Source organism: Sarcophilus harrisii, chromosome 2 (genome assembly GCF_902635505.1).
Source record: "Sarcophilus harrisii chromosome 2, mSarHar1.11, whole genome shotgun sequence".
Classification (NCBI taxonomy): Eukaryota; Metazoa; Chordata; class Mammalia; order Dasyuromorphia; family Dasyuridae; genus Sarcophilus; species Sarcophilus harrisii.
In genome coordinates, this window is record NC_045427.1 from 619,662,407 (window position 1) to 619,681,666 (window position 19,260).

General features: G+C 36.8%; 1 protein-coding gene across 10 annotated transcripts in view; it reads right to left on the minus strand.

Annotated features, from left to right (window-relative positions):
* NEO1 (neogenin 1) overlaps positions 1-19,260 on the minus strand; it is a 228,917-nt gene that overhangs the window by 51,230 nt on the left and 158,427 nt on the right. For all 10 annotated transcript variants that reach the window (XM_031956658.1, XM_031956660.1, XM_031956656.1 and 7 more), the window contains exons 9-13: positions 13,825-13,979; positions 11,680-11,828; positions 11,107-11,245; positions 6,755-6,804; positions 5,294-5,438 (exon numbers count right to left, since the gene is read on the minus strand). In XM_031956658.1, coding sequence (XP_031812518.1) covers positions 5,294-5,438; positions 6,755-6,804; positions 11,107-11,245; positions 11,680-11,828; positions 13,825-13,979 — 638 coding nt within the window. The remainder of the gene's footprint in view (positions 1-5,293; positions 5,439-6,754; positions 6,805-11,106; positions 11,246-11,679; positions 11,829-13,824; positions 13,980-19,260) is intronic.

A 19,260-nucleotide genomic window follows, 5' to 3' on the forward strand; every position in this document is an offset into this window, starting at 1 on the left:
AAATACCCCTCACCCAGTTTTTGGAAAGTTATAAAAAAAGGCTATCATCCTGTTAGGGAAGGTTCTCAATGTCCTTTGTAAAAAATGTTAATCCTTTTTATTGAAGATATTTATCTTTTAAAAGTATTTTTATTGACTTTTTGGTATTTACCTCACCTACATTTCCCAGTGCTTACCATAAATCAAGCCTTGGGGACACAAATACAACAGCAAAGGTGGTCCTTGTCCATTCTAGCAGGGACGGCAGAGAGAGGCTACATCCAAAGGGAGCTGGTGGACTGTTTGCTTCCTGGATGGTGAGTGGGGTCATGGCGAAGGAGATCTAACTGCACAGAATATACCCGAAAGGTCTGCTGCATTTGTTTGCTCAGATTCCCAAGAAGGGAGTTGTGAAGGAAAGAGGAGGATGGCACAGAGAGTGAAATTGTTGTTGAGGGAGTGGAAATGGAAATGAAGCAGAGCTGGGATCTACATGACACAGTGGGTCTAGGGAGGCAATCACGAGGGGGGTCCCATGGCCAAAGTTCCAGAGAGAAAATGTTAAAACCTCCCTAGAAAGTTTCTGGACCAAGCAGCAAAACAGCCAGATTATAAGAAGAATAAGGCTTCTATCGATACTAGCCTTATGCCATCAAGGCTCACTAATGACCAGAGAAAATGGTTACTTCGTGGTACCAAGAGTCTTTCCTTATTTAGTATCATTCATATTTTACAATTCTCTTCAAAGTCCTCCGAGGATTCAAGTAGTCTTCATTTTCTTCTTCCTGAACTTTGCCCATATTTCTGTAACCTGTATCAGTTACCAACCAGCGGGAGGCCTCTCCTTTTCTACTGGCCCACTTGCAATCCCCCTCTGAGCTCCCCCAGCACTAGGGTCATTCTTACAGTCTCCTCTCCATAATCCTGACGCAAATTTGGATTCTTAGATGCTTTTTTGGGTGCATTTTTTCCTTTTCTGCTTTCTTCTTATAGTGGTTATTTCACTCTTTCAAGGAACAACTCACTCTTTCTGACAATTTGGGCAGTAGAGAAGCGTTCCTTTGCTCCTCTACTCTGGACTCAGGGGCCCACCAATGGGCTCTGGAAAACACACCATCTATCCGCAGCTTCCTCGCTGCTCCGTCCCTCATGTTTCTTTTTTCCACTTCCACACAGCTGCTGAAGTGACATTCCTAAAGCAAAGGTTGGACTGGGTCACTTCTCTCCATGGCAGTCTGGGTCCACTTAACTCACAGTAGGGAGCCTTCTCTACCGACGCAGATCTCGCTCCCGACTTGCCCGGGCCTTCAAGGTATCAGAACCAGACTCCAAGGCGGGCTCTCTGCCCATGGGGTCACATTGGGTTTTATTCTTCATTCTCTGCATCCGCCGGGTGTACGTCTGTGTTCCAGCTTGTCTCCCGCAATAGAAGAGAGCTTTCTTTTCTGTGTTCTGAATGCCTGGCACCCAGGGGCCTGATCAGTGCTAATGCTTGCTGGTCAATGCTCCTCACCCTCCTGATCTGCTAAGACTCCCTGGACCTGTTTGTCCCATCTGTTTACTGGCCTCTGGGTCCTTCAGGAGGCTTTTAGTAGGAAAGCTCCTTGGTTGTGCTGCCCCCTTTCATCATTTCCCAGATCCTTCTCAGTAGGGCTGCTTTGCCACTCAGAATCCTGCCAGGGCCTTAAGGAAATTTAAATTAAAATTCCCAGCCACCTCTTCCTTTCTTTTTGCTAGACGTTGGCTGCTCTTATCCTGACTCTTCCCAGCACCACCATCACTGTCCCTGTACTTCCAGGTTTTTAAAGCAGGATTCTCCGTGCTGTCTTAGTAAACAGAGCAGGCAGAGCCAGTTGTCACTTCAAGTTCTTTAAAGAAATCCAAACTTTTAGCCATTTCTATTTCTTCCTGCTCTCCTCTTATTCATCAAGTCTGCACCTGCATCTGGTCTTTGCGCCACCTACTGAAATCCCAGGATTTCTAGGACTTAATCTTTCACTCTCATCTGTTTCTATAATTTTAATTTTACAATTACTGCTGCATATCTAACAATATAAATGTAAAGACATTGATGAATCTCAAAGAGAAAAATATTTACCTATAAAATAATGTAGCTGAAGTCCCTGTCAAACACTATATCTGGACAATCTACATTAAATCTGAAATGCTTAATAAATGTGCTACCAACAGTTCCCTACATTTTAGGATTGGATGGCTAATTAAGACCTTAAGACCTGCAAAAAATATGGGTTAAAAAAAACTTCCATATTTTCCTTAGTATAAAAATTGTATGGTTGTGAAACCACTCTTTTATAATGGATATAGCTATGGATTTAAAAAAAATTAGTTCATTAAAGTATAAAGAAATGTCTGCTTATATTAAGGAAACTAACATCTGAAAGATTCAGATATTACTTTATACTCCAAGTTTATTTTTTAAAATAAATTTTGATTTTCATCTTTTGTTCTTACATCAACTACATTTTCCAGTGAATCCTTCCCTTCCACAGCCTCCCAGAGAGACATCACAAATAACAATTGAACAAAAAAAAAAAAAAGAAAAGAAAAGAAAAAGAAAAAAGTTTGATCTTCTTTTTAGTATTTCACACCAATGGTTCCTAACGTTTTTGAAGGAGCATGAGGAAATGTCTTCTCATGTCTCTTCTTCAGGTTTAAATTTTGTAAATACAATTTTGCATCATTCAGATTCAACAGTTTTGTTATTGTTCTTCCTGTATGCATTGTTATAGTTATTGTGGATATTGTTTTTCTGATACAGCTGCTTCATTTTATGTCTGTTCCCAAACTGGAACTAAGACTCTACCATGTTTTGTGCTGTTTTTATCATGTTGTTTCTTATAGCACAGTAACATTGCATTCACTCATGTTCTATAATTTTTCTTTTTTTGAGATTTTGTTTTAATAGTATATTAATTTTCCAATTACACATAAAGATGGTTTTCAACTTGCATTTTTGTAAGATTGTGAGTTCCAAAATTTTTTTCTCCCTCTCTAACTTACCTTCTCCCTACTTCCCCTTTCTCCTTGCTAGCAATCAATTTTAATGAGTCATGCTGGGAAAGCAAAATCAGATGTTCTACAATTTTTTCTAGTCATTCCATAATCAATGGACATCTTTGTTTTCAATTGTTTGGTACTATGAGAAATACCGCTATAAATATTTTGTGGTATATAAAGACTTTCTAGCAGTGGAATCTTGGGATCACAAGGTATAGATATGTCACTTTCTTGGCAAAATTCCAAATAGAGCAGTTTGTTTTAAAAACAAAGTTCCCATCTCACTCCATGTTATAAAAATCATGTCCATACTTTTTCGGAGATTATCTATCTATCTGTCTATCTATCTCTTTGGTTTCTTAAGACTTCATCATCCTTACATCAAATTTATTCCTCATGCATTCAATTATTCTACTTACTACTCTACAAGATCAAAGTCTTGAAAATGGAAATCCTAACTATTTGTGTAGGAGAATCTAAAGTCTAATTACTGATGATGTCAGTACTTAATATTTACTTGGTAATCCCTAACATTATCTGTGTGCTACTTTTGGTTATCAAGACCTTGAAATACCTACTGCAACTTGGATCTATAAACTAAAACCAATTTACTCCTCACTAGCACCATTAATCCCATTACAGAAGAAAGATTATTTAAAGGAGAAAATCCTTGAGCGAGTGATATTTAGTATGAATGATGTAGATACATATCTGGAGTCCCATAAAGGGTCATCAAATAGGCTTCCTTTGGCAGATGTCCTTCCTACCCTCTACTGTACTGTCTAGGCCAAGGATTCCTTGCTGGAAGAAGAAGGCCGTGTTTTTGTTTCTTTTCTAACTTGCCAGTACCTTGCCTGGTACTTTCAGCTCCACAGAATGGCCACATTCTCAGGCAATGTGACAAAGACTCTTGTGTGGTCTTTTGATTTTCTTGGCCATGTCTGCATGCAAGAAGTGAGCAAAAATGAACCCTCAGGTGAGGACCTGTAATGCTTTCTCTTTTCTCCACACTCTTGTTGCTTTTAACTCCACAGGTATACTCTCTAGCACACATACTCTTCTTTTTCTCATTATTCATTTGGAAGGGGGGAGGAGAAAATATTCCAGCCTTCACTATGCCACATATGGCCAACTTGCAAAGGGCTTTGATGTGAACATTTCTTTACCGTGAAAGGGGCCCAGTGACATTCGTCCTGTTCTGGGGAATCAGTTGAAGCCATGATAACATGACTGAATCAAAGAAGTCCCAACAAAATCACTCAGATATTGACTAGAAAAGACAGGGGAACCCAAAGAGGAAAGGAACCAGCAACTGAGTTTAGATTTGCTGGAGCAGAAAATGGGTTTGGGGGATTCTTCTGAAGCAAAATAATGGGATCAGAGGTTAGGCCAGATTTTTACCTGGTGGGAGAAGGAGCTAGTTAGCTCAATGCACCTGTACCTCATCTTAAAGTGTTGCACTTTTTCCCTTATTGTTAGGAAAAGCCTTTTTAGAAATCCATATAATTTTTGAGTAAACTAAAGCAAAAGTAAAGAACATATATATGGCACATGAAATAGTTTGTTGGCAGAGAAATACCTAATGAAAACCACAATTCAGAGTTAGGATACCAGTAAATGAAAAATATATCAGAACCATCATAACTAAGACTGGAAATTTTAATTTCCTGCCGAATTTCTCATAATACAGAGGCTCTGACATTTTGTTGCCCTTTCAGCTACATTTACTCATGAAATGCTTAAAGACTTTGTAAATTCAGTTCTGACTTAAAAGACAACAATTTTAAAGGGCTTATCTGTAAAAGAATCTTCTACTCATTTTTTATATTTGTGGTGTCTATAGTTCATGAGGTATCCCACCTCCCCACCCCCCAACCCCCGCAAAAATACTGTATTTAACTAAATATAAATAAGCTCAAATCTGCTGTTGTTACTCAAGACAGATTTGATGAAGAAATTCTTTTTGCTTATACAGAACGACTTAAAATGAAGCATTTCCCCCATTTTACAATAATTTATTCTGAAGAAAAAATTCTGTATTGCTAGACAAGTTTAAAAAATCCAAAGGAAGATGTGTCTTGATAAAAGAATGTAGACTCACACTAGCTAATAAAATAAGATTTTTTTTCCTGAATTTTCCTCCTATTTGAACTATTAAAAGGATCTAGTCAAATAATTTTAAACAGGCAAAAGCAAATGGAATCATCTACACTATTTGCCTAAGTCAATTAACACAATTATGCATTCAGAAACTATCATATTTTCCTTCTTGTTTTTAAAATGCTAAGCAATTTACCCTCAATTAACTGGAACAGCTGTGTTCCTCCAACGCTCTCTGTAACATCACTTTTGCGAGAGGATTTCCTGTAGCGAATCTTGTAGCCAGTAATTTGCCCATTCTGTGCGCCTGCTGGAGGGGGCTGCCAGTGAATCACAATGCTCTAGAGGAGATAAGATTATGGAGAAAAGTTAGGATATATCAAAGACCTGAAACTAATGTTCCTAATAACTGTTGGATATAAGGAGATGAGAAAGAATTTTACAATTCCCAGTCCATTAATGCTCATAAACAAATCAGAAGCTGAAATTATATATAGCACTTAGCGGTTATAATGCTCTGAAAACAGAGATTATTTCATCTTTTGTATTTGTTTTCTCAGTGCTTGCATGCACTTGGCCCATTTGATTCTTACAATGACACAATGAGGTAGGTAGAATAGGCATCCCCATTTTACAGACAAGGGAACTGTGGTTCAGAGAGGCTGACTTGCCCACGGTCACATGGCAAGTAGTAAAGCCGGTATTAAACTGAAGCATTCAGACACTAAATGCAGGTCTCAACTACAAATTACACCATGCTAAAATTATGCCTTACATGTTAGTATTTTTGGATTGGCTCTGTACTTTTGTTGTATTAGGAGACAACCCCAGGAAGGCAAATCCCTGTACCTGCAGAGCTCTGTAACTTCTCTGTACCTCACAGTCTTACAAGTTGCCAGGGCCCTATGATGTTGAACGGCTACCCCAGACTCCCAATGTAAATATCGGTCTGAAGAAAGACTTACTGCAGCTTCCTTCTGACTCTGCCAGAGGCCCTAGGCTCCTGAGTTAGCTAAGTCAGCATGTCCCAGATTGGGGTAACTGAAGACACTACAGTCTGCTTCTACAGGCTTTTTCTTCCTTTTTTGCCTGAAGAGCTACCCCACTTTGAGAACTATAATAGTTCCTGTTCCACAGCACTTCAGTTTACATGCTTTCCTCACACCAACCCTGTGGAATACATAGTTCACACAATGATAATCTTCATTTTTTAATTTTTAAAAAAATCATCTTGTAAAAAAAAACAAATTGAAACTTGGGCACCTTGCCCAAGGTCCCCCAGGTAATAAGTGGGAGAGATGGGCCAGCCTTAGGCCTCTTCCTGCTGGACTTCTTGTGCCGTTTTTGACACTCAAACACGCCGTTAGTCTACGTGGCCAGGGAGACCAGAGATCAGAGATCTGAGGCTCACTTCCAAGGATGGCAAGAAACCCTGGGCAAGCTGAGCCGCAGTGCCCACACCTCCGCTCCCCCCACAGCGGGCACTGCTTGGCTCATGTTCTGCTCCTTGACAATACTTTGTGAAGACCACAAAACTAAGACCACGCTGGAGAAGAGATGATCATGGTATAGTAATCATGTGCTAGAAGTGTCCCACCAATACTCAGAGATTTGGAGATGGACCAATGGAAACAGAAAGTCTGGTGCATAATTTTACCTTGGAATTTCTCACTTCTAAGGACAGGTTCTGAGGAGCAGCACTGGGAACTGGAAATGTGAAATAAAAAGGAAAAGGTTAGATCTCCACTCATCTCCCAGGCCACGTGGTCTGCTATATGTCATATGCAGACTGTATAAAATGAACTCACCAATAATGCCATTTATCAATGAGAGCCTTTTGATTGTCATGTGGCCCATTAGTTCCTAACCAGCTAACAAACATCAAGATTTTCCTGAGTTGGTCAATATTTTCTCCTTTAAGGGAAGCATTTGGAAAGATGTAAACTTTCTTTTTTGTTTTGTGACCTTTGGAAATGGGCACTTTGTGGTCTGTCCTCAGTGGTGACAAATCTTAACTTTTTGAGAATGGATTTAATTTTTGTAAACAGCTAAGGATAATTCAAGACCACACCCAGAGAATGAAATGATGAATCAAGTCAGGAACTGATAAAAAGTATTTGTGACAACTAATTTTTGGATAAGACGTATTTTGATTCTGAAGAAAAGTTCCTAAAGAAATTCTAAAATGCTTTCTATTCTGGCATGGCCAATACTCATTATTTAATAATGGAGGTTTCCTGAGGTCATGGAAAGAATAGTGGGTAAAAAGTCAGGTCATTAGGTCCTGGCCCCAAGTCTGCAACAAAGCAAGTATGTAACTATGGGGAGAAGATATCACTTCTCTGTTCTGTTTTTTTCATTTATAAAATGATTTAGTAATTCTGTTATGTTTAATAAAGTCTCATAATCTCATTGTTACATGATATAGGTCACTGTAGTTCCCACACTATCTTCTTGAAAACAAGTGGCATAATGACCCTAAGAACCATATGAATAGTCAAACAGTTCTATTTTCCTCTTTCATTCAAAGTTAAAACTCCATCCCTCTCACCAATGTGATCAGTACGAAAACTTACATTGTGAATTTTCATTTCTTTCTCTATTCTTAACATCTCCCCAAGTTGGTCACTTATCTCCACTATCAGACCTGAATTTTCTGAAGCTATCTCTATCTCCTGCATTTGCTTTTGTGATTCCTCTATTTTAGATTTTCTTCTACGTGCCTGATTTTTGATTCACTGCCTTACACCCATCCACCAAGAAAGGGCATCCCTTTGGTTCTGCCAGGACCCCCACCTCATGATCTCATCCAATCCCAAGGTTTAAATGATGCAGATGATGCTGAAATAGACATCATACTGCTGAATGAAATGAGCAGGGCCAGGAGATCATTAAACACTTCAACAACAATACTATATGATGATCAATTCTGATGGATGTGGCCATCTCCAGCAAGGAGATGAACCAAACCAGTTCCAATGGAGCAGTAATGAACTGAACCAGCTACACCCAGAGAAAGAACTCTGGGAGATGACTATGAACCACTACATAGAATTGCCAATCCTTCTATTTTTGCCTGCCTGCATTTTTGATTTCCTTCACAGGCTGATAGTACAATATTTCAGAGTTCGATTCTTTTTGCACAGCAAAATAACAGTTTGGACATGTGTACTTATTGTGTATCTAATTTATACTTTAATATATTTAACATGTATTGGTCATCCTGCTACCGAGGGGAAGGGGTTGGGGGAAGGAGGGGAAAAATTGGAACAAAAGGTTTGGCAATTGTCAATGCTGTAAAATTACTCATGCATATAACTTGTAAATAAAAAGCTATTAAAAATTAAAAAAAAAATAAAAAGAAATAGACATCATACTATGTGGAGTGTGATAGAGACATATCTATCTCTAATCTTTCATCTGAATTAGAATTCTGTATTACCAACTGCCTAAAGGACAGCTCTAACTGGATGCCCCTAGAGCATATCAAAACTCTCAACATAACCAAAATGGAATTCATCATATAGGGTTTCTGAAAATACAATTTTAATAACTTGAAAAGCATGAAATACTACAAACTTGCAAAACCTATCATGTGAAAATTTAATTGTTTAAATTTATTTTAATTTTGTGAATTTTGAAAAATGATTCTTTAATTTTAACAATACAGTACCCCATCATTATGTACTGTGTGCACAGAATTTTCTGAATGACACTTTCTCAGTCCCAGAAATGGATTAGCAGTGGTGGTTCTCCTACTTGGACACCATGGTCTCTTATCCATCTCTATTAGACTTTTTTTATGTGGCCACACCCTAACTATTGTGTATGTATCCAAATCTCATTCTCTGATTTAAAAAGACAATCGTTTCATATACTGAGTCTGCAGCTCATAAAAGTTTTTTACAAAGTTTGAAATTATCTAGAGATATGTTGTATAGCACAAGAAAGTGGTTATGTCAGATTTTAATTAGAAACATCAATTTAAAAAATTAAATCCAATTTAACCCTTCAAAACAAAACAACTTTGTAGCATTTATATTACTTAAGTTCTTACAGGTTAAACCTTCAGTAAGACTTTTGGGACACCCTGTATTTTCCTCTAACCTGAGGCAGTGCCATGCTTCCTACAACTTAGTTTTATAATGCTGGAATAATCTTGATCTGACTCTTTCCCCAGTCTCTTCTATTCTGTCTCTTCCCAAGTCTTGTTGAGTCTATCTACTATCTCACATCCTCTCTCACACCCATCTCCCCTGCACTCACATAGCCACTATACCCTAGCTCAAAGCTCAATTGCTATTCATTTGGAATTCTGCAACAGTCTCCTAAGTGCTTTCCCTGCTTTTAGATTCCTCCCTCTTCCACACAGTTGTCAATAATAGGTCTAAATCAGTTTCCCCACCATATCACTTCCCTTACCATTGCCTCTAGGATAAAACACAAAATCTTCAGCTTACCCTTCCAGACTGATTCCAGTGAACACAATACTCCAACCAACCGATCTGCTGTCTTTAGTAGCAGAATTTCATCTTGCCTGTTACACTGGGGTGCCCGCCTTTCCTCCTTACCTCTACTTTTCAGAATACCCAGTTTCTGCCTGGGACAGTTCCTGTGCTATGTCCTATACAAAAGAAGCCTTTCCTGACTCTCCACTCACATCTGTCAATACTGTTAATACGTTATTTAAGTTTACATATACTTTATAGCTATTTAAATGCCTACATCTAGTAGTCTTTAGCTGAGTGTAAACTTCTTGGCAGAATGTAGAATGTTTTCTTTATCTTTATAGTCAAAGGATAACTGACATAGACTGGCCTTCTAGTCTAACTCTCTTCTTAAAGAGAACTCAATGACGTGTCCAAGATTTCACAGCTAGGAGGTGGGACTAGACCCTGGATTCTCTACTGTCAGAACCAGGATCTTTCCACTGGACCATGCTCCTCCAGCACCAAGACCAGCACTGCGTACAGATCTGTGTGCTGCATTTTGTTGACTATACCTAAGGTTACAGAGCAGTTCTCTTTGAAAAAGCACTGAGAAAGACTCCATCAGGCAGACCCTCAAAAGGAAGCTGAGGGAAGGGAAGTCACTTGCCTCAGGTCTTACAGCTTATGTGAGACACAGGTGGGAGTTCCTGCTACTTCCCAGTCAGCCGGCAGAAGTTCACCATGCTGACTTCCAATGAGCTTAGGACTAAGCCAAGAGGAAGCATCTGGTAAAAGTTTCCTGGAGCAGCCTGTGAGAGGCTAATATATGGAAACGGGATGCTACTTACAGTTACATCAATGACTATACCAGTTAGTTTCATGCCTAACTTTCTGTGATCCCATTTGAGACTGGATTGGTTTGCTATTTCCTTCTCTAGATTATTTTACAGATTAAAAAAATGAGGAAAATAGGGTGAAAGGATTTGCGCAGGTCATACTCCTAATAAATGTCTGAGATTAGGTTTGAATTCAAGACTGATTTTCCTGGCTCAAACCTGGGACTCTATCCACAGCAACACCTAGCTGCTTTGTTTAAATTGAAATTCATAATTTAGCTTATAAGTAAATTTGAGAGTTTGCTCAAGGCTGCATTTCATAGCTTCCATTTGAAAACATTTTTACATACACATGCATTGATATAGTACTGAATATTTGTCCTGGAAATTGAGAAAAAATTACACATAAATGTATTCACATAGAAATGTTTAAACAAAATATTCAGGCTACTAGACTCCACTGTTAGTAAACTTTGAGTAGTTGAGTGCAATCATCCATTTTGATGGGAAAGCAGCCATAAATGATGAGTACTATTTTCCTAAGAAAAATCTCATACAGATCCAGTTAGCATGCAAGCTTAATTGCTAGGCAAAAAATATAGCTCTATATTCCCCAAAGGGTCAGTCTTAGAGCAGTCAAAGCAGACAGGGTCTGTGTGATCAACAATTAAGAGCATTTCCACAAGCATACATAGAAAAAGCTAAGAACAGTATCTAATTTCCAAAGGAAATGAATAACTTACCATCTGATAATGTTCGAACAACAACATCTTGTGTGGAGACTCCAGGACCATGTTTATTATAGGCTACTACTCGGAAACTATATTCTGTATATTTTTTCAATCCATTAATGGTGTAGGAGCGACTTCCAACATCAACATCCTGTCCATAAAGGAAAATAACTCATATATACTTATCAAGCCAAAATAAATACTGCAACTAAATAAATCTAGACAAAGCACATTAACTATGTCTTGTATAGTAAAGTGCTGATTTTTCTTTTTATATGAAAACACTGCTTGACAACAGATGGTAATGGTATATAAAAATGATTATTGGAAATACTGCTTCAAGTTTAGTAACAGCGCACTATGATTGGTGAAAAATTAAAGGTTAAAAAGTAGTAGACTGAGAAAAGATTCTCTTCCTGTATGAGTTCTCTATTTTTTATTATTATTTGCCAATATGAAACCATGTTATTTCTGTACATCATTTTATTTTTTTAGAAAATTGACACCCCTGTGAATGTTCAGTATTTGGAATGTTATTCATTGTCTTTATTTCAAGGAATCAATTTATAGAAGGCTATAGCATACCTGCTCATTATCTGTCCCCTTTTCCATGTAGTACAACTTGTAATTCTGAATTTCCCCATTGCCAGATAAAGGTGTTTCCCATGTGACAGTGATTGAGGTAGGTGAGCTAGCATATGCTCGGATGTTAGGTGCTGGGCCCGGGAGCTGAACTAAAATGAAAGCAGCAAGAAACAGAAAAAAAAGTAAATTCACTAAGTTTACCAATTAATTTTACTATTAAACTATATTATATACTAATATAATACTCATGACAAAAAAAAAAAGAAAAAAAAACAATAAAGCGGTGGTTTGGCTGAAATGTAATTAGCCAACAAATGGAGTTCTTTCTAATTACAAATCTATTGTCATAAGTTTTAAGTAAAACACTTTTATTTTAAAAAGAATAAGTAAGTACCTTTTTGGGTAGCAAATGATGAAAATTATTACTATGGAAATTATCTTACAATCACAAAGATATTTCTTTGACTTTTAATTATACTGAATATTCTATGTTCTCGATAGAATGAGGAAGTGGTCAGAGTCCATCGATAATTTCTTCATTTCAGCACAACTCTGCTATTTATTAAAGAACTGCTGAGTTGAAGAGGTATTGAATCTTATAAATGATTAAGAAAAATAATTTCTCTTTGATTAGATGCAAATACTGTAGACTCAAAGCAAACTCTGGAAGCCTATAAAGGGAGTTTTCCTGTAAAGGTACAATGTGTGGTAAGCTTTTTATGTGACATTTTACAATGAGATTTTGAATGATTCTGTTTTCATCGAACTCCAAATAGAAATAGTTTTTCAAAGGATGACAACACAAAGTTGATTAGTTTAATTGAAAAGGCAAAGTAGAAACAGAATAGTGTATGGGAAAAAAAAAGCCTGGAGCCTGAAAATCTAAGTTTGAGTCTTCAAGCTTTACAACTTACTATATATGTGACTGCATTTCTCTTTTCTGAGCTTTAATTTTCTGAGAAAAAATGTTTTATATATCTATTATGTTTATTATATTTATCTGTTATGCTTTAGCTGTATCTGTCACTATCTTTCTATCATGTTCATTCTATTTCTTTATCATGCTCTAGTTCTATCTATCTCTCCATCTTCAAATGGGAGAAGTTGACCAGATGATGTCTAAATAGTAGACTAAGATTATGTCTTCCATTTTGGGCACTGTATGGCTTTAAGATGCTAACATTTCTTTCTAGCTCTTCCTAATTTAGTTCTTTCTTCCCCCACCAAATTTCATGTTGTTCTTAGCCATTTTATATAACATTAATTCATGGACAGCAGATTTGTACTGAAACTTGCAAAATAAAAAAAAAATGTTACGCAGCAACCTTTCTCCATCTGGAGCTTGAAATGTGCAATTGGTTCAAAGATATGTATGGATTTATGCTGTGCTTCTTTTCCTAAGAATATTTTTTAAAAATGACTTATGGGATAGTTCTTTAAAAAAAAAAAAGGGGGGGGTACTATGTACAGTATTAGACAATAAAACTTCATTCCAAATGGAACTGATTTAGATGTTGTAATTGTCTAAAGAAGTGCTAATAAAGCACAGGATAATCAGTAATGATAAAAGATTGAGGCATAAACAATTATGTGATAATTAGAAAAAGTTAATCAAGTGCCTTGGTTTGACAACCACACTAATGGAAGAAAAGATATACAAAGAAACTTATTTGACTCACAAGTTTAAACTAAAAAGACATCTTAGAGATCACTTGGGGCGAATGCTCTCATTTTTATATGAGCAAATTGGAGTTCAAAGAATTGGACTGAATATTCAGAGTGACAGAGCATATTAGGAACAGGCCCTGGGCTAAAGGCTCTGAATGCTTGGGAGCATGTCTTCCTGTCACAATTCTATCAGTCAGTTTTCCACCTTCTTACAAGTTCTGATTTTCATAGTTGCACTGAAACTGAAAACAGTTGTGACAAAATCCTCTGAACTCCTTCTGACAGTTGTTACATTAGCACATAATTTAGCCATAAATTTCATTTGACCATAATTGTCCTATACAATCTGGATTATGAACTTCCTACAGTTAGAAGAGATTGTACTTCTTCATCACCCCAACAGTGCCTAAGACCAGACTAAGTACACATCAAGGACTTTTTCATAATGATAGCTTCAATGATGTTGGTAAGGCTCACCCTCAGGCTGAGTCTCTACTCGTAGAGGAAGCGACCGCTCTCCAGAACCATGTCTGTTGTGTGCCACAACTCTGAAGATGTACACTGTCTCTGGCATCAGATTTTGAATGGTCACCTGCATTTCCCCTGGATGGCTGGTATTTTCAATCCTTTCACTTTAGGAAAAGAATATAGGAAGATAAAATGACATCCATTGGAAATTTTCTAAAATATACAGATTCATTTTTATTATGTTTGAACAAACATTAAATATAAAGTGTCACACATTCATGCAAATTTTAAATAACAAGCAGTGTATACGAGGAGAAAAATTCAGGGTGAAATAGAGTGCTCTGTCAGACAGAAACATTTAACATATCTGCTAATCTTCTGGGAATCATTTTTACTTGGAGAACACAGAGACCACTAATACTGACACATAATCTTCACTGCTATCCTGAAAAAAACAGAAACTAGTTGGCACCGTTTTTCTTTTTTCCAAATTCAATTGTATTTCCAGTTCCAAATTCTCTCACCTCTCACCCTTCTCACCCATTACAAAAAGGAAGAAAAATGAAAGTCATTATAAACATGTAAAATTAAGCAACACAAATCCCTTTATTAGCTCCATCATGTACTATTTATGCTTATATATTTGTGTATATTTTTATTTGTATGTGTTTATATATACTTAAGTGTGTGTATATACGTGTGTATACATGTGCTTCAATTTGCACAATGAGTCCATTATTCATGTGGCTGAGTTCATTGTTCAAAGTTGTTTGTCTTTACAACATTATCATCGTATAAATTGTTCTCTTGATTCTGATCACATTATCTTCTATCAGTTCATACATATCTTTCCATGTTTTTCTGAAACCATCCTCATTATCATCTTTTATGGCATAATAATATTCTATCAGATAAATATACTATTACTTGTTCCGAAAACTCCCAATTGATGGGTACTCTGCCTCATTTTCTAATTCTGTGTCATCACAAAAAAGTTACTATAAATATTATAGATCCATTTTCTCTTTCTTTGATCTCCTTGAGAGTATAGATCTAGTAGCAGTATTGCTGGGTCAAAGTAGCGTATAATTTAAGAACTTTGGGGGAACAGAACCAAATTCTTTTATAGAACAGTTGGATTAGTTCACAATTCTATCAACATGGATTTAATGAACTGTTTTCTTATAGCTGCACCAGAATTTGTCATTTTCCTTTTTTTTAAAGTCACTTTTTGCCAATGTGATGATGGGTGCAAGTTGACACCTCAATTGTTTTAATTTGCAACCTGATCATAGTACATAACGTCTGTGATAGCTTGCTAGAATCACTTTGCCTTTTATTTAAAAGGTACTGTTTTTCTAAGTTTCTGCCTCATATTCATTTTTAGAAGGATTTCCTTAGCAGCAAAGAGTATTGCGAGCTCTAGTCCAATTTCCATCCAAAAGAGAAAATTTTGATGAGAAACTATAATATCATGAAGCATTCTCAATTTGTTAGTCAGAAAGTTAAATATATATGGTGAAAAAAGATCACTAATTACAAAGCTATAAGACAATTCTGAGCAATTTGAAAAGATCAGCAAAATGAGACCATTTTAAAAAGGACTGACAAATTCTATTCAATAGATACCCTTTAATCAATTTGTACTGCCGGCTTTAAAAGAGAAAAGAACAAAACAGATGAAATTAGGGATTACTTAAAAAAAGAAAGAGTGGTTTCCAGGGTATTTGCTGGGTTTGACACACATTCAGCCTAATATTCTAGATTGGGTATTGAAGGGCCAACAAAAAACATGACATGGAAGCCCTTCTTGTCAGTGCCCCCTTCCCTCTCTTGGATTGATACCAATCCTCACCTCCCTACCCATCCCCACCGTTTCAGGAAGGAAGTCAGATACTCCATTACAGTGTGACCCTCAGGTCCATTTCTCCCTTTCCAAATGGTAAGCACTTAAAAACCCAATCGCATATTTGTTCATTTGTTTGTTCGTTTTCTTTAGGTACAGCTTCACTTCCATGAGAATGGAATGAATGAAAGTGTGAAGTCCTTAACTGTTTATAAGTACCTACTATATTTAGAGCATTGCACTAGACATTGGGGAACCAAGGAAAGAAAATAAGGGCAGAGAGACCAACTAATTATAATTAACTTAGAAAAAACATTAAGTGCAAAAGCATAATAGTGGAATTTGATCTGGAAGGAGACGAAAAATGTTCATATGTGGAAAAAACCCTCAAACACAGTACTCAAGGCATGGAGGGAAGAGGTAGGAATACAATGCTGAGAAACATAGTTGGCACACAGAATACTGAAAAGGAATAAGGAAATCAATGGAAAACCCAGTTGGAGTCACATTATTGAGGACTTTTGAATAGAAAGTTAAAAAATTTGCATTTTATTTGGTAGCCAATGAGAACCCACCTAGTTTTTCCAAGTAGGCAAAATAAAGTGATTAGTCTTTGGTATTATGAAAGTTACTTTGGGAGGGATGAAAAAGCTCAGGTGATAATTTGATTTGACTCAGGATGTTTTGTATTCAAAAAAGGAGAAGAATAGAAGTAGTAACCTCAGTTCAAATTCCGTCTGGACTCATTATCCAACATTTAGTATACTCCTGTTCCTTCTATTTTCCCCATTAATGTGACACCAAACTCTTCAGCTGCTGAAGCGTCTTCTGAGTTGGTCTTTCTATTCAATTTCTACCAGCTTCACCTTAGTTAGAGAGAGGACTATACTCTTAATCTGGATGCACAAGCATTATCCATAAGCACTCCACTTTCCTATTCAATAACTCTGAATCTTCTTTATCTTCCAGACCATCCCACCTCCTCCAGCTGCCCCTCCTCCTTTCCAACCTTGGCCTCCAGAAGAAGCAGTCCTGCTCTTTACCATTCTGTCACTCTTGAATGCTTCCCTCTCCTAGAGAAGATCTCATAAAGCCTGGATCACTCTCACCAACTGCCTTCTTTGTTCCTACTAAGATGGTGCTGAAAGGCACTATTAAAAATCATAAAATTATGTTAACTGGGTCTACTACAGACTGTTCTTCCTAATATAAACTGAACTTTTATTGCAACAAGGCAATCCTACTATTCCTTCCTTTGTACTGGGCATACAGTAGGTACTTAATAAATGCGTATTGATTTCCTGTTTCATTAACTACAGGAGCTATTCCAAAACACTACTTTTCTCCTCAAACCTCCCACATTCTCTTGGATGAGGATTCAGCCTCACATTTCATTGAACAAATTTCTCAAGCCATTCCTCAAGATTTTCCCTTCTTCCTCTTCTTTATCACACATCCTTTTGGGATCATCCCTTACCACCTACGTCTTCACTCCCCTCTCAGAAGATGAAGTAATCCTTTGGCTTGGAAAGACAAAGCTCTCCATAAGCTTCCTTGATGTTCATTTCTATCTTCTTCAGCAGACTGACCCTATTATCACCCCCATTTTCTTATCTAGGGAAACCTGAGGAGTATTACAGGATTTTTCAGGTTATTTTATTGGGTATCTGTGCAGTTAGACTGAAAAGGTAAAAAGATAAAAAAAAGAAATGCTGGGTGCTACTTCTTACTTTAAAAAGTGCTTTTCAATGAGAAAACAAACAAAAACCCCATAAACTATTATGATATTTTGATAACAGCTCTAAGGTCAACCAAATATTTTTTAATTCTCTTGCTTTTCACAAGGATTTATTGAAAGAAGAAAGAATGTAATGACTATATTTTTCTCCTAATGACTTTATTTAAGAGACCATGACCATTCTAATCATCCTGTCAAAGCACTGCTCAATTCTAAACAGACAAATATGTTACTGTTAATTACATGTTTAAAGCTTATTATTGGGTATATATTTATAATGGATAAAATTTACTTCATGTGCTTATATACTGGACCTCCTTGAATAATTAATGGGTACAAGAACATTTATGGGGCATTTTAGAGGACCTGGAAAATATTTTCATTATTTTAAATTATCAGAGATTTATGGTTGTTATATCTTTTATTTTATGATAGTATTGGTCACAATCAGGGTTTATTTGATGACACAGCCATGACTATAATATAATTTACAGTTTTGAAATAATTCTTCAGAGAAAATACAATGTTTTACTACAATGATTTACTGTGAGATGATGTATCTCAGCCAAAAGTGGGGACTATTTATATCTTTTCCTCTCAGTTACTTAAACTAACCAAAAAGTAGAAATCTGGATATCTTAATAATTTCTCATTTTGATACATTATTTCTTTCTGGATTAGGGAAGTTTGGAAAATGTGTACATAGTTTGCCCCACTTCTCCCCAAATACAGATGTCTTTGCACATTTTACCTGAGCTCTGAAATTACAAAGGACAGTTTCATATAGTCATGTATTTAGAGTCTAGAGGATCTCAAGGCCTGAGAGTCCATCTGCCTCATTTTACAGATAAGGAAACTGAGGCACAGTAGGGATGAGTGACTTGTCTAAGGTCTCTGTGACTGACTTCAGGGTTCTTGCCATTATTCCTCACTGCTTCATTATCTGAATCCAAAATAACACAAGGAAAGAGGTTTGAGCTAAAGGATGAATGATACAGGCCCTGAAAAAAATAATCCACAATAAAAACTCTATTGTTGGATATAACTCCACTCTTAAGATGTTTGCACCAAGGAAAAGCAAAAGAATCTTGGGGAATGTTTGCTTAAGACAACCAGTCAAATGTGCCATAATGAAACATTTAGCTTTGGTCAGAGTATTCATAAAAAAGTCAAGATTAAATGACATGTTTTCTTGTTTGAGCAAATAAACAAGTTCAAAAAGCAAGATTCCCTGGGGATTATTTTAGGATGAGTCACATTTAAGAATGACCTGGAGGATCTGTGGAATGGCATACCTGTCTGTCCAGCAGAGGCCAAAGAGAATGTGGCCCAGCTGCCACTAGAAAATCCTCAAATACCAAGAGCCTATCCAGAAATATTCATTTATCTTACTCATTGACTTTTCCCCTCATACCCTGTGAGAGGAATGATTTTCCCAAAGACTCAGATGTGATTTAAGCAAACATCATAGGTGTGAACTGATGAAGACAACTCCACACTCACAAAGGTGTACTCAAATGCAAAAAATACCTCCTGTTGAACCGCTAAGTATAAACACATTTCACCAGCTTTGAAAAATAAAAAGATAAGACCATTTTAAGAGGCTTTAACAAATTATTCATAGTTTTTCTCCTTTGGCTAAAATGTTTATCTAGGAGAAGTTAGTTACCTATGCTAAGAAATTGTAGAGTTTTGAATTAATCACTAAGCTCTTCCCTTCTACCATCAGTTTGTTAAAATACACTGAGATCATCCTAAATGACTGACTCCAGTAGGAATCCCTTGTTTAATTGCCTTTTTCAGGGGCTCCTACATTTATGAGCACTGACGTGTTTAGGTCGGCATGATAGGTAGAAAACAG